The 22,216-nt window shown below is 38.7% G+C and overlaps 1 protein-coding gene across 1 annotated transcript in view; it reads right to left on the minus strand.

The window, feature by feature from the left end:
* The window catches only part of Ufl1 (UFM1 specific ligase 1), a 31,679-nt gene extending 28,249 nt beyond the window's left edge, over window positions 1-3,430 (minus strand). Inside the window, exons 1-3 of the mRNA XM_028877984.2 lie at window positions 3,274-3,430; window positions 2,161-2,306; window positions 1,023-1,051 (exon numbers count right to left, since the gene is read on the minus strand). Of these exons, the coding sequence (XP_028733817.1) occupies window positions 1,023-1,051; window positions 2,161-2,306; window positions 3,274-3,350 (252 nt within the window). The 5' untranslated portion in view covers window positions 3,351-3,430. The remainder of the gene's footprint in view (window positions 1-1,022; window positions 1,052-2,160; window positions 2,307-3,273) is intronic.
* Between the last annotated feature and the right edge of the window lie 18,786 nt (window positions 3,431-22,216).

Raw genomic sequence — 22,216 nt, forward strand, 5'->3', positions numbered from 1 at the left:
GAGCACAAGGTCAGTGTGGTCTACAGAGACAGTTCTAGGTAAGACAGGGCCACAGAATAAGAGAAGACACCACTAATAAAAAAAAAAGAAAGAAAGAAAATTGTATAATTGAATTGTATATTTGAGTATCCATTTTGTGTTTTATTGCAAAGAAAACAAAGTACTAATGTAATAGAGATTGTGTGAAGTGTTCCATGTTCAAATGATGCCATTTATGAGGTCTGATGTGGCTACAAAATTGTTGGTAGTATATGTTTTTGAGATTTGTAGGCATTCTTGTTTGTTAAAGTGGTTGGTTGTTTTTGAGAAAACTGCAGTAGATGTATTTCAGACTTCAGGTTGCTGTGACCAACACTCTGCTCTTTGATTTTCAAAGTCTAAGTGTTTCATGAACTGTTATTATAGACAAGTTAGTGGAAATGCATTATGATTAATATATAGGTTGATGTAAATAAAATTATGTTTTTTATATTTATAAAAAAAAAGAAAAAAAGAAGAGACAAAGTAAAAAAAAACATTGCTTATTTATTTACTTTTGAGTTCTGAAGAATTACATTTTTTCCTGGAAAACTTGTATTAAGCAGTGAACTCTATTTTCATAAAACAGCATTTCATATAAAATTTTTTAGTTTCTAGACCACCTTGGTGGTCACATACACTTTTTAATATTTTAAAAATACTTTTCTTTCCTTTTTAAAACTATTTATCTATTACTTCCTCTCTATATACTAAAATACATAAATATGAATTCCTAATGATGTTTCACCCAAAATTACACAAACTTTACAATTTTATAAAGTAATAACTGTTGAGTTTATCTGTAAAGAATGTTCTCAAACAAGAACGAAAACTTAGTAGATCAACTCAAGGCATCAGCAAAGAATTCACAACTATTTCTTCACAAACATCACACAATATATCACACCAGTACTAGTGAATACTTAGAAAGGAACTGAACAAATCCATGGTATCAGAAATTAAGAAACTTTTAAGAAATAAAAGCAAAATTTTTATAAGTTTACCTGTTGTAAGTCAACAATGTTTACTCGACCTTTGAACAAAAGACAGGCATTTAAATTACATGGAAGTACAGCCAAACAGCATCAATTCTAACAGACACAGCGTTGATCAGTCCAAGTTCTTCTACAAAGGGCACAATAACTGATGCATTGAGATACAAGTTACTAGTTGATCAATCACCACGGTTAAAGACACAGGCAATACTGTTTGCAAAGCTGTTTTTTTCACATCAGACCCAATTATGAACATCAACCAACACAATATGACAAACCTATGGGAGACATTCAACTCTCTACACAATTCAGTTTATCGAAAATGACCAAAAGAAACATCTGCAACTAAATTAAGATGAATGCCTCATTCTTTGAAATTGAAAAGGTAAGCATCTATCTACCAGCAAGATAGAATCTGTTAGATATTCCAAATCATAGTTTGTATTTTATTAGCACTATTGCAGGAAGATAAGAAACAAAACACCAATATTACACCCTAATAGTAGCCATAGAAAAGTGGGTTTTGTTCAAATCAAACTGCGCTCAATTATTTTAAGTCATTGTTCAAACTTTGAAAATACAAAGCAAAACAATATTTTATGTTTGCTGCTAGTAATTGAATTTTATATAATACGATGGGCCTCAGGTCATAGTATATAGATTTACAAAGTTTTTTAAGGAACATAGTAATATAGCTTTAATATTTGAGAACTTATAATCTAATTAAATCACTATTCTTCATATACAATTAACCATCTCATCATTGGCAGCTAGGTACCCACCCCTGGTTAACAAAGTAAATTAATATGAAAAGAAAAGCCCCACATATATAGTACATTTGATTCAATACAACAAAAAAATATGGTATTTGTTACATAGCAATATTTAGGATCATGTTTGTGTGAACCTAGAAAGGCTGAATGCATGAACCTATGAAGTTACCAGTTGAGAAGGGTTACAGCTCAGGGGTAGCATTTGCTAGTGCATGCCCAAGTTTAATTCCCAACAAAGACAAAGTGCGGGAGAAAAAGGAACAATTGAGGAGAATATCCTATAACTCCATAGAGTTGATTATTTACTTACAGTTTTAATGTATTTCCCCAAACTCCCAGTAAAAGCTAAAACATAACACTAAGGAACTACTTACCACCTCGGACATGGAGCTCATCTCTCATTTCTTTACTGATTTGGGCTGGAGTGATATATTCCTTTCCATCAAGCGTATGAACTACTTCTAGCTGTTTCTGAGAGATCAATTTATTCACAATCTCAATGCAGTTCCGCTCTGACAACCTGACAGAAACCAGAAGTTTAAGAGTGTAGTTGATATGTTCCACAAAAGTGTTTGAAAGCAAAATTTTGAGTAACTTCTACTTTACAAATTCTGTCCTTTATTAGTACAATGACATAAGTAATTTAAAAAGAAAACTTCAGAGTTAGCAAGTTTGCATCTGTTTGAATTACTTTCTTAATCCAGACACATCACTGTATTATGATTCTAAAAGTGTTCTCTTCTAGTCCTGCCTTCAGTCTTCAAATTCCATAATTGTGGACATACAATTTAAAAAAGGAGAAACACCAGCTATGCCTTTAATTTTCCGATGAAATAAACATTTCTTAAAAATCACAGCATGTTGACCTTACTAGTATAGTTGGTGTACAGACAGGACAGCTGACTTAGCAAAACCACAGTTACTACTGTTAGTTACCCACACAGTTTACCGTGCCCTAGATTTTGTTTTCTTGGGATTTTGATGGTTTGGGTTTTGTTGTTGTTGCTTGTTTGGTGTGTGATTGTACATGTGTTTGTAGCTCTCGATGCTACAAGCAGCATGAAAGGACTCTATGTGTAGATCCAGTGGTAATAAAATACTACAAGACCTCGTTTACGAGGGAAAAAAAAGTCTATTCGCATTATATATGTGATCTGTAATCCTGGACATGGAGTCGGGGTGTTCTGGCCACGCCTCCCAAGATTCGTGGAGTACAGAAAAGTCTGGGTCCGGGAGTCCCTGAAAATGACAGATGGCGTGTGGATCAGGCTTAGAGCTGTGGCAACAGATAAGGAAGGATTTAGAGGAGGGCTAGGCTACTTGCTGCGCACTGCACCGGGGTCTTTGCGAGCTCGCTCTAGGCCGGGCAGCGAGCGCCTCTACCGGCAGCTGCAGCAGCCGGGCTCCGGGGTCCCGCCCGGCAGGCAGTGCGGGAATGGGGCAGCGTCCCGGGCCTACACCGGCTCCAGACCCGAGGGGGCCAGCACCTCTGCGCGGCTTCCGCAAACTGCGCCCGCTGGAAGTCAGCCGCCAGCCGCCGGATCTCCTCCCAGGCGTCCGCCATCGCCGCCTCGCTCGCACCACACCGGGAACCAGCAGACACGTCAGCCCTCAGCCGGCAGCAGGCGTCCGGGGACGGGCCGCGCCGAGGGCCAAGACACCCGCGCCAACGCAAATCGCGAACAGGGGCGTGGCGGTCACGCTCGGCGCCCTCGGATGGGCGTGGCCTCCGGGAGGCGGCTGCAAACCGCTTCAAAGCCTGGCTAAAGGCTGACTCAGTAATCCTTCCTTTTGCATGGTGCCTGTTTGTGCTCAGCAACCATCAAATGATCGTGAGCCCTTGCTGAGGGGACGAGACACGCTTCTTTTGTCGGGCTATTACAGACCGTGACTAATCCACTTGGAACAATGAATCGGGCTTTTACGTGGGCCAAGAATGAAGTCATTTCTGGAGAAACGTGGGCTTCACTACTACATCACCGCTACATTTTATTTCCCCAAAATGAATCCATCTGGATATTGCAAACGCCATGGAATTGAGTTCATGTATTCTAGAGGCTGTTATTTTTCTTATGGGGAATATATACTCAGACAAAGGAATGACCATAGCTGGGAATGAAATGGTGGAGCACAAGATAACACTGCCTCTCTGCACTGTCATCCTTAGGCAAGACAACTGCCATTGCTCATTCGTATTCACCACGTTCCCCACTTAGTCAGTGGGGAAATCACCTGGTAGAGAATATTTTAGTAGTTAGTATTGTTACTTAGTAATATTTTACTTCCTTTCAATGTAAATATATATTGGTCTAGATAACACATCCAACAAATAAATATGTCTTCTAAGTACCTAGCTTTGATTAAAATTTAGAGAACTCCATCATTACACTTGTCTTTCTCTATCTTATCTTCTGAAGCGGTGTCTCTCAGCAAGCTCGGTGCTCCCATTTCATCTAGACTTACTGGCCAGCAAGCCCCTGGAGATTGCCCTGGCTTCACCTCCCTGGCATGTTGATCACCATATCCAGCTTCTGACCTGAGTTCTGGTCTCTGAACTCAAGTCCTGATGCTGGCACAGTGAGCCCTTTAACCGCTGAACCATCTCCCCACCCACCAACTTCAGTGCTTTTGAATCAGGGATATTTCACTTTTGCCCAAAAGCGATGTACAGAGGTACTTTAAGCAATGCACTGAGTGAATCAATGGAACAAACACTAAGTGGCTGTTTTCTAGACTCAGGCAATTCCTTTGAAAAATGAACGTTGTGTGTATTTGGGGAGGTGAAGTTTTATTCTTTGTAAAATTTTCTGATAGCTGGCTGTGGTTGTGTGCAAACTGTCTTAATGTTGATATGCAGACAATCTGGAGACAGCTGGTATTGTCTTTAACTACAATGTGTACATGAGTTATGACACATTCTCAGACTTACTTATTGTCCTTTGACATAATAAAATTACACACAGTAATGAAACACTGTGATGCTTCAACATATGCATACTTGCATAGCATTTAAATTATGTCAAACCTCCAACCCTTCACATACTATCCATGAAAAAGACATTTAATATTATCCTTCCTTCTAGCGCTATAAGATATAAAGTACATGGTTGTCCAATTGACAGGTGGGACCTCATAAAACTAAGAACTGTCTGCACAGCTAAGGAATCAATTAGACAAGTGAAGAAGCCCACAATGGGAAGGACTCTTTGTCAGCTACACATCTGTCAGGTGATTAATACCCAGAATATATAAATAATTGAAAAAAAATCAAAGAACAATAACAACAACAAAAATTCCCACAAATGACCCACTCAAAACTAGGGGATTATAGAGATGAACACAGTGATCTCAAAGAAAGAACAGTGGCTAAGAATTGTTGCAAAATATGGTCATCTTTGTTAGCAATTTGGGAAATACAACTCAAAACAACTTTGAGATATTGTCATACCCAGTCATAATGGCTAAACTACTACTACTACTACTACAACTGAAAATAAATATTGGGAAGAATGTGGGAAAGGGTACTCTCATTCACTGTTGGTGTGGTTGAAAATTGGTCTTATCACTCCAGAAATCAGGGTAAACTCTCAAAGAGATAAAAATAAATCTACCCTGTGACCCAGCTGTATCACTCCTTGGCATATGCCCAAAGGACTAAACATCCTACTCCACAGCCATGATCAGTGCCATTCTATTTACAATGCCTAAGAAGTGGAAATAACCTAACTGTCCTCCAATTGATAAATAGATAATGAAAGTGTGGCACAAGTACACTATGGAACATGAAAGAAAAATGAAATCATGAAAATTTCAGGTAAATGGAACTAGAAAAGATGATGTTAAGTGAGGGGAACCAAGAGCCAGAAAGAACAACACTACATACATATTCTCTCTAATTGCAGTTCCAAGCTCCCAATCTTCAGGCATGAGTATGTAACCTCGAGTAACTAAGAAACCAAGAAAGTAAAATGGGACAATGGGGAGGGGGTAGAGAGAGTGTAGCTCTCATTCTTCACCACAGACGCTTCTCTTTACCATAGACAGTGACCATTATAGAAAACCACAAATGATCAAAATGCAGAGAACAACCAACCATGGGATGCCTTGTCTCAGTAGATACATCTACAAAACCATTCCTGCAGGCTCAGGAAACATCACTTAAGTTCAGGTGAAAAGACTGTAAGAGACAGAGGATCAAGAAACCAGCTGTGTGATTCTGTCTCCTAGAAATGATGGGGAAGCTAAATCCATACCTCAACAATACGCCTGCCTAAACAAGACCTAGACAATGGCAACACAAACACACATGCTAACATGGAAGATGGAAGCCTCATGGAGGCTCACCTCTAAACTACAGGCAACTAAAGAATGCTGAGAGAGGTAGAAATAACCTTCCCCATGGATGAGCCCCCAATTGGTTACCCAATACCAAGTGATCAGCCCTGAAACAAGTAGTACTAAATGGATTGAACAGGTTTTTAATATATATTTATGTATTTATACATGATGTGTATATATATATATATATATATATATATATATATATATATCAAACATGAACACACATGCGTGCATGTGTGTGTGTGTGTGTATCTGTTAAATGTGGAGAGAGGGGAATTGGGGAAGAGGAGGAGACAAAGGAGGAGGAGGAGGCAGAGGAGGAGGAGGAAGTAGAGGAGGAGGAGGAAGAGAGAAAAACTGGAGCCAGAACAAATAGACTTAGACCTGACCAGACATTACGTACAAAGAAGATAAATCATGGAAAGCAAGATCAAGATAATGTTGAAGATGAAGGTGTCAGACCTGCATGAATCATAGAAGGCTCTTTAATACACCAATAATGGCTAGACCAACAAAGGAATAATTGCCCTGCAAAACTCCTGGCAGAGTAGTTAATTTTTTCTCTTGAACTCTTAACATGGTGAGAGTTCTGATTCTTGGAAGACAGAGTCATCCATTAAGGACAGATCTGTTAAAACTACAATGTCTGTACTAAAGTAAGACTTGTTTCTGTCCTTTCTGTGTGTTTTCCTTGGGTGACAGAATCGGTAATATTCCTTTTATATAATGGCTATCTAAATATATGAAATGTGTCTTTTCCTGTTTGCTTTTTCTAAGTTAAAAATCCCAGATATTTCAATTATATCTCCTGGTAATATACTCAGGCCTGTGGATTTTTTGGAGACACAGGTTAGACTGGTGAACAGTTTAGTAACATTGATGTCAGTTTTGAAACATGGTTGTCCATATGGAATTTAGTATTTAATACATAATCTGAGTTGGAAAAATGACAGCAAGATTAATTTTGTTAGATATTTTCCTCTGTTAATTGTTCTCTTGACTTAAATCCAGCTATTATATATTCTATCTCACTCATAGTTACCTAAATTGCCATCAAACCAGGTTTAGTCTATTATTTATCAGAAAAGATTATATATGTGTGTGTGTGTGTGTGTGTGATACATCTCTATTCAACTTCTCTTTTCTTTAACAAGTAATTTATGATTTTAAAATTTATTTTAAGTACAATTATTCAGAAGCAATGGTATACTTTATAATGATAACACACAGTGAAATAAATAAAACAAATTTCTTAGTGTTTTCAAAAAAATATTATGTTTTGAGATTCAATGACAACTCATCAGTATTCCCAGGAATTCTAAGATATTTTAAAATTGTGATTATTTTAAACATATGTCTAACAATCCTCATACTCCATTATTTGGCTATCTAAAATTCATCTTTAAAGAATAAAATGCACTAAATTTAGTAGTGCTTACAAAGAACTAGTCTACAGGAATATTCAAAGGATAAAAATAAAATAATTTAACATTGAGATCTCTTTTGAGAGATTATTCAGAGGATTTGCACAATGTTTAATGCTTATGTGAACTCAGTATGCATTTTATGTTTTTTGAAGTACCCTTTCTTGTTCTCCATTGTAAATGTTATACTATGTCTACATATTCCTTTGCTTACATACATATGTCTATATATTATAGACTAGGATTCACATATAGGGAAAACAGGTGGCTTTTTTCTTTCTAATATTGGTTGACCTCACTCAATATTATATATTCTACATCTGTTGTCTCACAAATTTGGGGATTTCATTTTCTTAGAACTTAATATTATTTTATTTTATATATGCACCAGCTTTGTATTGTCTATTAATCTGCTGAGGGCAAATAGGTTGGTTCCATTTCCTTGCTATAGTGAATAAAGCAGCAATAAAATCATGAGGATTCCAATATTTCCATGGGGTTCTCTGGGTATATGCCCAGGACTGAAATAGTTTTGCCCTATGGTAGTTATATTTTAATTTTTTCGGGAAACCCCAAACTGATTTCCATAATGGGCATATTCATTTAGTTTTCTTTCCTTTACAGGAAGCTTCTACCTTCCATCTGTTGCTGTGCTATTGATATTCTACTAAGAAAGACTTTTACTGCTCCAATATCTTTTTCTCACAGTTATTAAAAATTAAAATATATTAATATTATTTTCCCTTTCCCCCTTTCCTCCATTCTCTCCCTTTTCCTCTTTACTCCTCTCAAATTTATGGTCTTTTGTTCTTGAATTATTGTTGTTTTACATGCACGCACACACACATTTATAAATGCATAAATATATAAATAAAATTTGGTGAGTTTGCTTAGGGATGCTTCTGTGTACATGATTTCAGTGCTGATCTCTTGGATACCAAATGTTAGACAAGTCTGTGTACTGTCTAAGGACTGTGGTTAGAATGCCAGACCAGAAATACCCTCCAGAACAAGAGTATAGACTCCTGGTTCCACAGTAACAACTGGAACCTCAGAAGTCAAATACCACTACCACACAGACATGAGAGAGATGTAGAGCTAAATGTCTAGACTCCTCAAGAACTTTGTGCACATTGGAGCCAAAACTTGGACCTTGCATTTACTTCTGAAGCCACTGTTTGTGGGGCTAGAGGGCTGTTTTGTGTGGTAATCTCTGGTACCATGGTGTTCTTTGGATCTGCACTAGCTGGAGAGCTGGTTGCAGGTACTCCCAGATTTTGGGGTAGTCTTGGTCCAGCAGAAACTGAAGACCTGGCACAGTGCTCTCTAAACCTATGGAAATCAAGGGCCAGGTATCAGGATTTTGGTATAACAGCCTTTTGCTCTGGAAATACTATAGAAAAGTTGTTTAAATCAGTTGAGATTATTTTTAAAATTATTTCTCATTTCCCGTTGTCACAAAACATTTGATGAAGCTTATATGTTTATTAAAGTGGCTAACAATATTGATTGAGAGAATTAAAGACAAGCCAGTGATCCAATTTATTAGACTTCTATATTTAAAAACAAACCGGAACCAGAGGTCACCAGATTTGTTTGTTATTTTAGAAGTTAAGATATATATTTGGAGTAGGAGAGGTAGCTCTGTGGTTAAGTGTGGGAGCCCAGCTGGGAGATTGGCTCCCACATTTTATGATAGGGTACCTTTGAGGAGTGAGAGATAAGAGATATTAGATAGAAGATAGAGGGGGAGAGAAACAGATAGAAACACAGGATAGCCTAGGGAAGGTCTGGATCATTATCCTTTCTGTCTATTCTAAAGGGCTATTCATAGGAATGCCAAGGGATGGAGCAAAAGACCTCTCCCCCAGCTCAGCCAAGTGTAGATCTTTCCAATCACCTAGGAACCATGCACATGGTCAAGCAAGTCTCTAAATGCAGCCCTGCTGAGTAAGGCAAGCTCAGATCTCACTAGGAAACCTTTGTGGGCCTCCACAACTTACCCTTCTTGATATAATAAAGGGCCCTCCAGGCCCCTTAGATAAACTGTGCCTGTCTTAGGTCACTTTTCTTGATTAATTTTACATATGTACATTCAGGAAGCAATCAAAAAGAAAGTAGCTCATCTTTGGCTACCAACCTTTGGCGGAGGGGGGGCTACAGAGCTCTGACCCAGGTCCCTACTATGAGCTTGCAAACATCTACAGTGATCTCCTTAGCTGCCACACCTCCCAGTAAAGGAGAAGAGGATAATAAAGATTGAATATCCTTTTTGGAATGGGTCTAAGATGACTATAGCAGTGTTAGCTGCACCAAGCCTTTTTCAAAAATGTCTCCTAACAGATGTTCGATAAAATTTTCAAGAGAATATTTTGATTCCCAAGAGAAAGCAGTCATTCCTAAACACTTCAAAGTATCCACTCAAATAAACAAAAATCCATGTTAATTATAAAGACACTTTTAGCTTTTTAAGTAGCTCATATATACATGTGTTCCTACCACAGCAGTAGAATTTCTGTACAAACTAACTCAATTGTGAGAGGCCTACCCCTTTGTGGGAAGCCTACCCCCTTCTAAACAGAAATAAAGAAAGAGTGGAAACTTTTAGGAAAAATACAGAAAAGCTTCCCTAATTATTATACCTTTACCTAAGTTCTCCAAGGGCCACTGACCATAAAATTGTATCTTGGACTACCATAAAATGTGTTCAAATATATCTGAAGATAAAAGAGTAATAAAAACAATTTTAGTATGAACATCACTATACACTTTTTACAAACTTACACTCAACATTTACATTTTTTACATTCAATATTAACACCTTTTACATTCAATATTTACACTTTTTACAAACATATTCAAAACAAAACTCTATAGAACTATTTTACAAACTTATCTAGAAGAATCTCTTAAGAGAACTAACTTATATTCAAAAGCAAACTCTATAGGACTTCTTTCCAAACTTTAGCAAACACCTAGAAAAGATTTCTTAACAGAATTATTATATTTTCTTTCAACAAGATACAGAGTATGCAAATCATGAGTTACCATAGTAAAAATTATAGGTGAACTCAACACTGCTTTATTTATAAAAGTTCAGAGTTCCTGGTCAGCTTTGACATCTTTCTGAAAGTTATCCTGACAGTTTGAAGTCAGAGCCTCTCTGTTCCACATATTGCGCCAAACGCTAAAACAGCCATCAAGCTTCTGAGGGTAAAATTTCCTCCTTCTTAATTTTTTGAAGCTGCATTTTCAGACTGCCATGAGCTCTTTCAATGATGCCTTGTCTTTGATAGATTTTTATTAGCCCGTTTTTGTCCCAGTTTCTCTGCCTTTTCTCCGGGCCTACTACCCTATGTTGCCTCGCTTTTATGAACTACATTCCCTAAGCTGCTTTTCTCTATAGCGCCATGCTGTTGCAAACTACATTTCCCATTCTGCCTTTCTGGGTCCAGGAGAAAACTTGCGTTCATACGGTCTGTATTCATGCTGAAGTCAAAATCAAGCTTCTGTTTTTACCATGGGAGATTTTTGTCCTCCCCAAGCTTGCATTAGGATACCTGCATTACTGTTTGACCTCTCTAGTCAGATTTTTCACCTGCCACTGTTCCCGGAGCCGGTTTCATCTGTCTGCCCATGAACACTTGGACAGGCATTTGGTAACCCTTTGCTCCCCCGCCTTACCAGATCAGTGAAAAAGTAAAGAGAATACTTGAAAAAATAAGCTTTTTTAGAAAGATTTTGTTCCCCCAGTAGATCTCCTACTTGTCCCTGCTCGTCTGTTCTCCCAAGATGCAGAGTCTGTGATGCCTCAGCCATGGTTCAGCTCTCTGATTTCTGTCCTAGGGTAAGAGCTTATATACTGCTAGGAACTTAGACCCTACATTCATTGCAGGGAGGATTTCAAAGCCTCCATTGCTGCCTGCATGCTAGCAGCCCCTACCTGGGTCTTGCACCACCTCTGCTGTGGTTCCACCCTGGGGGAAGCTGTCCTGCTCAGCTTTCCACCAGCACTTTCTTAGGCATAGGCTCTGGTCTCAGGGGATTCTGGTTGCTGTTTTTCTAATACTGGCTTGAAGGAGAGACAGGACAAGTAGAGAGGATTTGCCATATACCATGAGGTTTTTCGTTATTTCTATGAGAATTACAGGTCATTTTTTTTTTCATTCTGATAGATTTTCCAGGTGAGTTTAATTCTGCCCTTGCAAGAAGAAAAAAAAATCTGAGAAGGAAAGACCTGAGAAGCTTTCAATTTTTTAGAGAAAGATTACTAAATTTTCCCCAAAACTTCAGTTTACTAAATGTTGGCTTCATGGCCAAGAAGAAACTAATTCTGATGGTACGATGTTTTCATACAGTGCCGATGCCAGCAGAGTGAAAAGTTTTATTTCATTCACATCTACATCAGGGAAAATTCTTTCCATGCCACTCAGGGCTTAGATCTAAGCTAACCACAGGCCAAAAGCTTCCACAGGAATCTTTTTTTCTGCCTGTTTTCTTTTGTAGTATTTTTCTATGACTCTGATTCTTCCCAGTTTGTGTTTACAGTCCCATAGCTGGAAAATCAAGGACATAGCTCCTCTGTCTTGTTGCTTCTCTTGTTCTACCTACCCTAAGTTTCTTTTTACCCAATATTCATAATTCTACTCTTATGCTCAATTTCTTCTTACATTATATTCTTTGTTGTTGTTGTTGTTGTTTTTTGGAGACAGGGTTTCTCTGTGTAGCTTTGTGCCTTTCCTGGAACTCACCTGGTAGCCCAGGCTGGCCTCAAACTCACAACGATCCGCCTGGCTCTGCCTCCCGTGTGCTGGGATTAAAGGTGTGAGCACCACCGTGCGGCCCTATATTCTATCTTACATCTTTTTCTTAATTTTTATAGATGGAAATTAAGAGAGAGAAAAATAAAGTAACCTAGATAGAGAGAGATACTTGCTGCAACTTCACTTTTAACTTTGGCATTCAGCTACTTTACTTTCACTCCCAAGAATAAAATACTGTTACATTTATTTTTCATTTATTATTGGGCATGCCCCCTTACATCTGAGACATTCCCAACACTTCTTTCACCAAGTCCCCATCCCTGTTCTTGATGCCATTTGTGGGAGCCCAGCTGGGAGACTGGCGTCCACATTTTATGATAGTTTACTCTTGAGGAGTGAGGGATAAGAGATATTAGATAGAAGGATAGAGGGGAGAGAAACAGATAGAAAGATACCCTAGGGAGGGTCTGGATCATTATCCACTGGCCCCTTTTGTCTATTCTAAAGGGCTATTTATAGGAATGCCAAGGGGTGGAGCAAAAGACCTCCCCCTAGCTCAGTCAAGTGTAGACCCTTCAAATTACCTAGTAACCATGCACATGGTCAAGCAATCCTGTAAATGCAGCCCTGCTGAGTAAAGCAAGCTCAGATCTCACTAGGAAACCTTTGTGGGTCTCTACAGTTAAGCTCTTGCAAAGGACTGGGGTTTAATTCTCAGTATGTATGTCAGGTGGCTCAGAACTGTCTGGGATATCTGATGCCTCTGCTTTCCATAGGTGCTTCATGTATTCCATGGCCCTCCTCACAATGCACACAATAAACAAAAAACTTTAAAAAGAGTTTGATATTTTATAATTATTTATTTATTTAATATATTTAAATCTTTAAAAATATTTTGATGTATTTTATCTATTATTTATTTGATATATTTTAATGCGATTTTCCTAAGCCTCACACTTCTTCTATTAGAAGGGAAGATGATAGAATGACATCTTCTTTAAGGAAAGTTATAGTATTCAAGTTTTCAGTTTTATAAGAATAGTTTTTCTAGATTTGACCTTAAAGAACTGTTGCAGGTGGTGGTGTGTCAGGGACAAGGATAGAATCTCTAGTTAGTGGAAAAATACAGATCCCCATAAGACAGGGAACTAGATTATTTTACAGTCACATTGCCTAACAACAGGACATTGAGTCAGAGCCCTTGACCTTTTCACCCTGTAAACATCCTATACAAACATCCTGTTAGCTTGCCCTACATTATGCAGATGACAGCTTCTTGCTCCCCCCACCCTTCAGGAACTTTATAAACCCTCCTGGAGAAAAATATAGTTGCACCTTGATCAGAATCTTGACTTGGTGTATTTCCTTTGTATCTCCTGTTCCTACATTCTGTCCTTAGGGTGGTCAAGTACCCGTTAAAGCCTTGCTGGCCAGGGCAGTGGTGGCTCATGCCTTTAACCCCAGCACTTGGAAGGCAGAGGCAGGTGGATCTTTGTGAGTTCCAGGCCAGCATCTACAGAGCGAGTTCCAGGACAGGCTCCAAGGCTACACAGAGAAAACTAGTCTCAAAAAACAAAAACAACAAAGAAGAACTCATGTTGGTCCTTAATTACCATTTGCTTAATGTACAACCTGTGAACTTATTCTTTTAATTATTTGTTTTAGAATCATTCTTGTTTATTTTTCTTCTTATTACCCCAACATAGTGTAAAGTTCTTTTACTAGCTTCATGTTTTCTTGACAGATCGGCAGCCTGGCTCTGATTATGGTCTTCAACCCTTGTTAAGGAAACAGAGACTTATATTTCCTTACTCTCTATCATTTTATTATTTTGTATGTAATATTTGTACTTTGACCAGTCCAGTCAAATCCATGTAAGTACTTTAAAGGTATAAATCATCTCTTTATATTTCTGCTTCCACTTATTTCTTACTAGTATTATTTGTGATTATGTTGTCAGAATTTCATTTCAGTACCACATCTTTGTGAGAATTCTGCTGTAAATATATTTTCCCAGAAACAGTAAGTATTCTTTGGTTTCCAAGGGAACAAATTCTATATTAGTCTTTTCCCGTTTCTGTACAATGCCAGATTTATTAGCTGTGGGCATCACTTGTTTTGCTCTGTACTTCTCTACAGTCAGGAAAATGACGAAAGGCAAATCCATAAAAGAACCAGTTAGTGTTCTTGTCAGAGCTTTGATATGCCCTAGTCCCAAATGAGATGAAAATTCTCCTGTTTTATCAACCAAATGTGATTTAAAAAAATATATCATCAGCTTTTATCACTGCTCTGCAGTAGTGTTCATAGTACAGCTAACAGCCGTAGGAACACATTCTAAATAAATGCAGAATGTCTGCTCCACCTGCCAAGGAAGGGAAAGCCAAGATTTCCCAAATGTCTAGGAACAGCTCATGTCTGCCTTTATTTCCTCTTCCTTCTTCATCTTCTCCATCTTCTCCTTTTCCTCTATGCATAAGGTATTAGTTACATCAATGAAATGATATACTATAATCATGCTTTAAAAACGTATACCAAAACAACAGATGTTATACTGCAGCAGCAGCAGTGACATCATCCAGAAGAGATCAGAGCCACAGCTGGCATTCCTAGAATCTTCCTTCCAATATTCCATACAGGAAAAGTCATTTCTGATTAGAAGATCTGCCTAAGCTTCTGAAAAAGGCAATATTAAGAGGAGTTCTGAAAAATAAATGCATCTTTAGCTATTGTTTTAGTTTGCTTTCTATTTCTGTGATAAAAGACCAAGACTTTTGAGGCCAGCCTGGTCTCCAAAGCGAGTTCCAGGAAAGGCACAAAACTACACAGAGAAACCCTGACTCGAAAAACAAAAAAACAAAACAAAACAAAACAAACAAATAAACAAAAAAAACCAAAAAAGACCATGACCAAAAGCAATCTGGGGAGGAAAGGGTTTATTTCAGTTTACAGCTTATAGTCAATCATGGAAGGAAGACAGGGCAGGAACTCAACAGAAATCTGGAGGCAGAAACTGAAGCAGAGATGTTAGAATGCTATTTATTGACCCCAGAAGGCTTGCTCAGCCTGAGTTTTTATATAATCCGGGACCTCCTCACTACTCTCAAGGAGCTTTTCTCCCCACCTGCATCAAAATTAGCTAAGAATATACCACAAAGACCTTTTTTACAGGCCAATCTGCTGAAGACATTTTCTTAATTGAGGTTTTGTTTTCAAGATGACCTTAGCTTGTATTTAGTTGCTAAAACCTAACCAGCACAGGTGTGTGGGTTCATAACCTATGTTATTGCAAACTTAAAAGCAATTTATATATCCTTATGCATTTTCTCCTTTGCTCACATTTTAAGCAGGTCCATTTTCTTGATGAGAGAGATGCTAATGCTGATGCTTTTTATTGTTCCACATAGTAGCTATATTTCTGTACAATTTTTATATTGACTAGACATTTATTGTCTTGCTCAACGTGTGTTTGACCATAGTGAATTCAGGTGATTTCATAGGGTCAGCAAATACACAGCATAGAAGCTTAGGTACCCTGGTAGAGCACTAATCAATTATGACATTTGCTTTACAAAGGCAAGAAACAGCTTCAGAATCCATCTAAAACAATGTTCCAGTAACCATTCATCAGAATTGATGCTTGCTATGAGATATATTTGCCATTTACAGAGCAAGGCCATGCCTCTGATAAATAGCATCAAGTTTAAAGTGACTTCATGAGTGATGGCATCAGCAACATGAGGGCCACTGATGGAGATCAGGAATCTCTCTGAATGAGGGATAGTTGCTGGAAGGCCTCTACAGAGATATCACTTTTTATCAGGAGCTAGAAATTTACAGGGGTTTGGGCTTAAGGTAGAAACAGAAAGGAAATAAATTGAATACACATTTTTGGGGTGTGTCCCTAGACCCTTAGATTGCCTGTCTGGGACACCATTACTCAGAATTCTATCCTTCCATTGAGTGACTTTTTGTATGGCCCAATGTGGTGCCCAATGATGGCAACATGGGTATTCCCGATGATCAATGATCCAAAGGAGCAGTGAAAAGGGGAGGCCTTTACTTTTTGCTTTAGTTTCCTATAACATTGAAGAAAAGGCCATTTTTTTTTATCTCATGGTTCTTACTTTTTGTTAAACATTCTAGAAGCTAGTTACATCCAGAGGCAAGGGCAGAGAGAAAAAAATGAATGCATCCATGCCTACTAGTCAGATTATTTATTACCTCTTTACTCATCTATAGCCCAGAATTCAAACCCCAGAATTTGAGTTATAACATTGTGTTATTCACAGTGTTCTGGGTCTTTCCACATTAATTAACCTAATCAAGACAGTCCCCCATAGGCATTCTCATAGGCCAACCTGATTTAGACAATCCTAAATTGAAGCTGTCTTCCTAGATGGTTGTAGGCTATTTCAATCTGCCAAATAAAACTAGCCACCATAAATGTTATATTAGTTTAGAATATTTTACTGATAAGACTGGTATCATTTTATATTTTCTCAAATATTTTAGATATTTGACTTAGTAGAACACTCGCAACTGCTTCATTTATGACACTATATATCATCTGGAAAATGCTACTGTATCCTCATGAGAAAATCAGAGTGCACAAGACAAATGACTTAGTATGGTTTTGAAAACAGTTTTAATCCAACAGACCTCCTCTGAGATTTAGAAACATCACAGATTCTTGACTTATACTTTGGGAACTGCCGCCTTACCTAGTCCTGAAGTGACTGATGACTTGATGTAAGATGAATGCAGATGCAGAACATCCCTTGCTAGGATTCTCCTTTACATTGCATCATTGAAAAAGGACAGGAAATTTGCATATGTCACCTTGTATGTTAATACAACTCTGTTCAATGTTTATTGGATATACTTTCAGTATATAAGAGCTTATATATTTCAGTTTGGCCTCAAGCTCACTGTGCAGCTTGGAAGATCATTCTTCCACCCACCAACTGTGGAGATCATGGGCATGTGCCACCACATTTGGCTTAGGACTTTTATCAGTGTATAAACTCATAATGTAGAGTAAGTACCCCCAAAATTATTACCATAGAATTAATTACAAGCACAAGTAGAGAAAAATCAGGCTCAGAGAAATATAAATAAAAAAATAAGATCAACATTTCCCCCAAATTACAATGTTATATTCAGGCTACAAATAGCTGATTTATTTAATAAATATTTATGGGACACCTGTTCTATGACAAGCAAATAATTCAGATAGACTAGTTGCTCCCACTGTGATTATATTATAGTTGTGCAACTTATATCACAGGTAAAGCAAAGATAAGCAAGACCCAACTTAATAAATGTATCAATTACAAGATTATTTCTGACCAAAAGATTAAAAGAAATCATCAAGGGATACAAACATTTTTGGAAGTGTACTAGGTAATTTTAATGTGCTAATGTCACAACTGACTTTTGAAGTTTTGTTTTTATAGCCTCTACTGATAAAATCTGAGAGTCTGTGAATAAAAAAAATGCATCTAAAATATCATACAAACTTCTTTTTGGAAAAAGTGTGATTTAATTGTTGCCAGTTGTCTTATTTACTTTTCTATTGCTGTGACAAAATACCATGACCTAAGCAACATGCAAAAGAAAGCACTGAACTTGGGGCTTACCATTCTAGAGGGGTAGAGTTCAACACTATCATGGTAGGGAGCATTGCAGCAGACAGGCAGGCATGGCATTGGAGCACTAGCTGAGAGCCTACATCTGGTCCACAATCATGAGGCAAAGAGAACACATCCCTAGTGACACACCTCCTCCAGCAAGGCCACACTTCTTTATCCTTCCCAAACTATTCCACCAACTAAGAAACAATCATTCAAATATATGAGCTTATAGGGGCCATTCTCATTCAAGCCACCAAACCTGTATTATGAGGCAGTGTTTTCCAAAGTGAAATTACATTCCTTTCTCCTATTCTAATACGCAAAGTACAAACCTCTTCAGTCATTTAGGATTGCAATACTGCCTACTCAAATTATGTTCCAACACATCTCCCATATCAAGAGCCTAAGTAAAAGGAAAGGCACAGCACACCTGATGAGAATTATATGTCTAATGCATCTGGTAATTTGAAGTCAACTTTTAGATGGATGGTTTTATCTTTCTTTCAAGAATGGGAAAGAATGATAGGAATTACAGGCTCAATTCTGTCCTTCCAAAACCTATAAGTTAAATTCCTAATGCCTAGTACTTCAGGACATGATTGATTGTGTTTGAAGTTAGAGTCTATAAAGCAGTAATTAAGTTAAATGACGTCTTTAGGTCTGGGTACTTACAAAATAAGTTCAAGTAGGCATCTCCAGAGGGGAGACTGTCTGAAGACACATGGCAACAGGCTGTAACAAACCATGGAGGAGACTCAGAAAAAGCCACATCTGTGGACACCCAAGTCTCCCTGACTCTGGCTTTCAGCCTCCCAGGTGGTGGTAAGGTGTTATGGCAGCCCCTGCAAACTGAAACTGTGCATCTATGATGATGAGGAAAGAGGAGGAGGCAAGGAGAGGGGAAAGATCAGAGGAGAAAACCTTAAGCTTAGCAGAGAAGGTAGGACTAAAGGCATGGAAAGTGGCATGGTCGGTTAAGTGGCAGCAAAAGAAATCCATGCCAAGCTGCTTGTGTAACGTTCACCTGTCTAGCAGCACTCAGGGTGGAGGCCAAGGCAGGAAGCTCTCTGGCCTAGTCCAGGTAGCAAGACTTTAATCCAAACCAAAGCGAAGTCAAATTCCTGAGACTATTTATGCGATAAAAGATGTGATGAATTTTAAGGCTCTTAGGGCAAATGGCTTATCCATTATTGCATAGGTGGGCCTTAAACACACTCTCATATATCGTTATTGGACAGAAGTCGAGACATCTTGTAGCAGGAATCTTAAAAGTTCTTATTAATAAAATCAAACCCGAGGCCAGTTATTGGGGTGAATACTGGAAGGTCAGAGAGATAGAACAAGCCACAGCTATCTCACCTCACCAGTTCCTCAGCTGGTCCTATTTCCTCAGACTGGAAGCTTCTGTGTCCTCATCCGGAATGGGTCTCAGCTGAATTACTGCTCAAAAGCCTGAAGCTTAACCAGGCCAAATGCTTAACCAGCCCAAAACGCTTAACCAGCCAAATCTTCTAGTTTCTCATCCTCACGCCTTATATATCTTTCTGCTTTCTACCACCACTCCCTGGGATTAAAGGCTGGCTTTCTGGGATTAAAGGTGTGTGTCACCATGCTTGGCTATTTCCAATGAGGCCTTGAACTCACAGAGATCCAGAGGGATTTCTATCTCTGGAATGCTAGGATTAAAGGTGTGAGTGCCACCATTTTCTAGCCTTTGTATCTAGTGGCTGTCTGTTCTCTGACCCCAGATAAATTTATTAGAGTACACAATATTTTGGAGAACACAATACCACCACAACATCTTTAAGGCTGAGATACAGAGGATAAGAAAACTGGGGCATGTGGTCTGACACAGTGAGAACCACAGGAAGCTTGAAGATGTAAGAAGAGAAGACATTTCTGTTGTTGCAAAGGACAAAGTATGTGTTATTTTTTTGGAAGTCATGGTGAGCTAATATGAACAGGTGTGAAAGGGGAAATCTCTTCCTCTGAAAAATGGCCCTCCAAAGCAAGGGTGATCATACAATGTCTTGGAGATGACCATGGTGAGTAACTAATGTTCAATTTATACATATTGCCTTTAGGACATTTCTAATTTTTCTGTTTGGTAGACTACCTTGTATATAGACAATGTCAAATTGAGTTAAAAGTGGGTTCTTTTAAACTTTTTACCATTTATACAAAGACAGAAAAAGCATTTGGTTTTATGTCTTTCAAAATTTAGGTGTAAGTAATGGATCAGAAAGTGAACACATTGTTGCTATTGCCATATCTGTCTCAAGGCATGCATGGTGATTTATAAACTGTTGGGAATTTCTAATTATGTTGGTTAAAGTGGAAACAACTTTCACAAAAATTGCTTCATTGAAATATTGAAATGACATGATGTTCTACATTGTGATAGCCTGCAACACATTACAGCTCAGTGGATTTTCTTTATAAATAAAGTTTGTAATTTGGCTATGGTTGAATACTGTTCAGAAATGCTTTCTTAAATCTTGTTTTTGCTATCATATTCACTTTGACAGGTGAGGATAGAGGGTGTTGGGTGATGTTTGCTGTTAACGAGAGGATAAATTAATTTAAGAGTGGAGGTGGCGCTCAATTAATTATAATCCATTTAGAAAACATTGTTCACTAGAGTTTTTCATCACTGTAACTGGCAGCCACACCAGTCTTTGCAGTATAGACTGCTCATGTTTCGAGCAAATGATACATGCTGGGGTGGATGGAATAGAGAATCTCTTCTATAGCGTACAATCCCACACTGGCATGCAGGGGCTTCACATGATTTATGTTTGTCATTAAAACCCTGTAAAAAACAAAATGACACTCTGACCAGGGAAGCAAAATCCAAATTCAGCAAACATTCTCTGGGAACCCAAAGGCCATTCCTGCCAGAGAAGGAGGTAGGCTCACTACAGATCTTCACATCTCCCTCTTCTCCAGAAGCAATGCCTCAGTCTCATCCCCAGTTTTGCAGCAGACCACCTGCTCCAGGCTCCATTTCTGTCCTGCACCCATCTCCAGTGAACTACACAGACCTCCCCTCCTAGCCTCCCTCCCTCAACACAGTGCTTTATCGAAGGCTCCCTTCTCTCCGACTTTAGCAGGCACTCCTTGGAAAGCCACAGATCACTCCAGCCATGGAAGCAAGCAGGCTAACTGCAGATCTCCACCATTTGCTCTATTCCTCCAAGTCCAATCCCCCAGTCTCATCCCCAGTTCTATAGCAGAACACATGCTCTGGCCTCTCCTTACTCTCTGACCCAGTTCCCAGGGGACTACACAGATACTGGCAGACCTCTCTGCTTTCCTCCCTCCTGTGTACCCCGTCAGCACCCACAAGCCCATCCCCATTCCTAAGTATCAGTTCCCAATACCCACTAACACATTTTACCGGGAACCCCCAGTTGCCACACCTCTCAGGAACCCAGAAGAATTTTCTACATGGCAACATACAGCCACCACACTCTCCCAAGAACCAGAGAGGAAATAGAAACCAAGGAACAAAACACCAGCAAACAAAGACAAGATCAGATATCAGCACCCAGAATTATATCTTCCCTATCAAAGACTCCTAGACACGAGCATAAAAACACAATCAATAACACAAAAAAAAAGTGGCTCCACTAGAGCCCAGAAACCCTTCCACAGCATGTCCAGAGTACTCAAGTAAAGGAACTTTATTGGTGAAATTATTTTGGCCGCTCCACATAGTTAAAAGATATTTATTTAATGGTGTAACTCACAAATTAAGTGATAGGTAGGTCGCAGGGTCTGGGAAAGGTGTATCGTGTATCGCAATCCAGCAGTGTTCTCTGGAGCTCTGCTGGGTCCACCTCCACAGCTCAGGGTCCCGGCACAGAGAGAGCGCACAGAGAGCGCTAGTCCATCCCGCTCTCTGGTCTCCAGGTGCCTCCCCTGGCCCTGCCTCTTAGGCATGACAGTTGCCAGAGTCTCAATGGGGGAACTTCCAGATCCAAGCTGGAATGGCTACCCACTACAGAACTTAAAACAGCCTTTATGAATATGATAGAGATCCTAAAATAGGAAATGAAAAATCACTTAAAGAAAGCTATGGAAATACAAAAAAGAAAAAAAGAGCCCTCTACCTCAAAACAGTGGAATAAAATGAATCAGTTCAAGACCTAAAAGTGGAAATAGAATAATTATAATTAGAAAAACTAAACTGAGGTAATTCTGGAAATAAAAAATTTAGGAACTCAAACAGGAACCACAGGTTAAAACAAAAATACTACTGGT

The sequence above is a fragment of the Peromyscus leucopus genome, chromosome 2 (assembly GCF_004664715.2).
Source record: "Peromyscus leucopus breed LL Stock chromosome 2, UCI_PerLeu_2.1, whole genome shotgun sequence".
NCBI classification, from domain to species: domain Eukaryota; kingdom Metazoa; phylum Chordata; class Mammalia; order Rodentia; family Cricetidae; genus Peromyscus; species Peromyscus leucopus.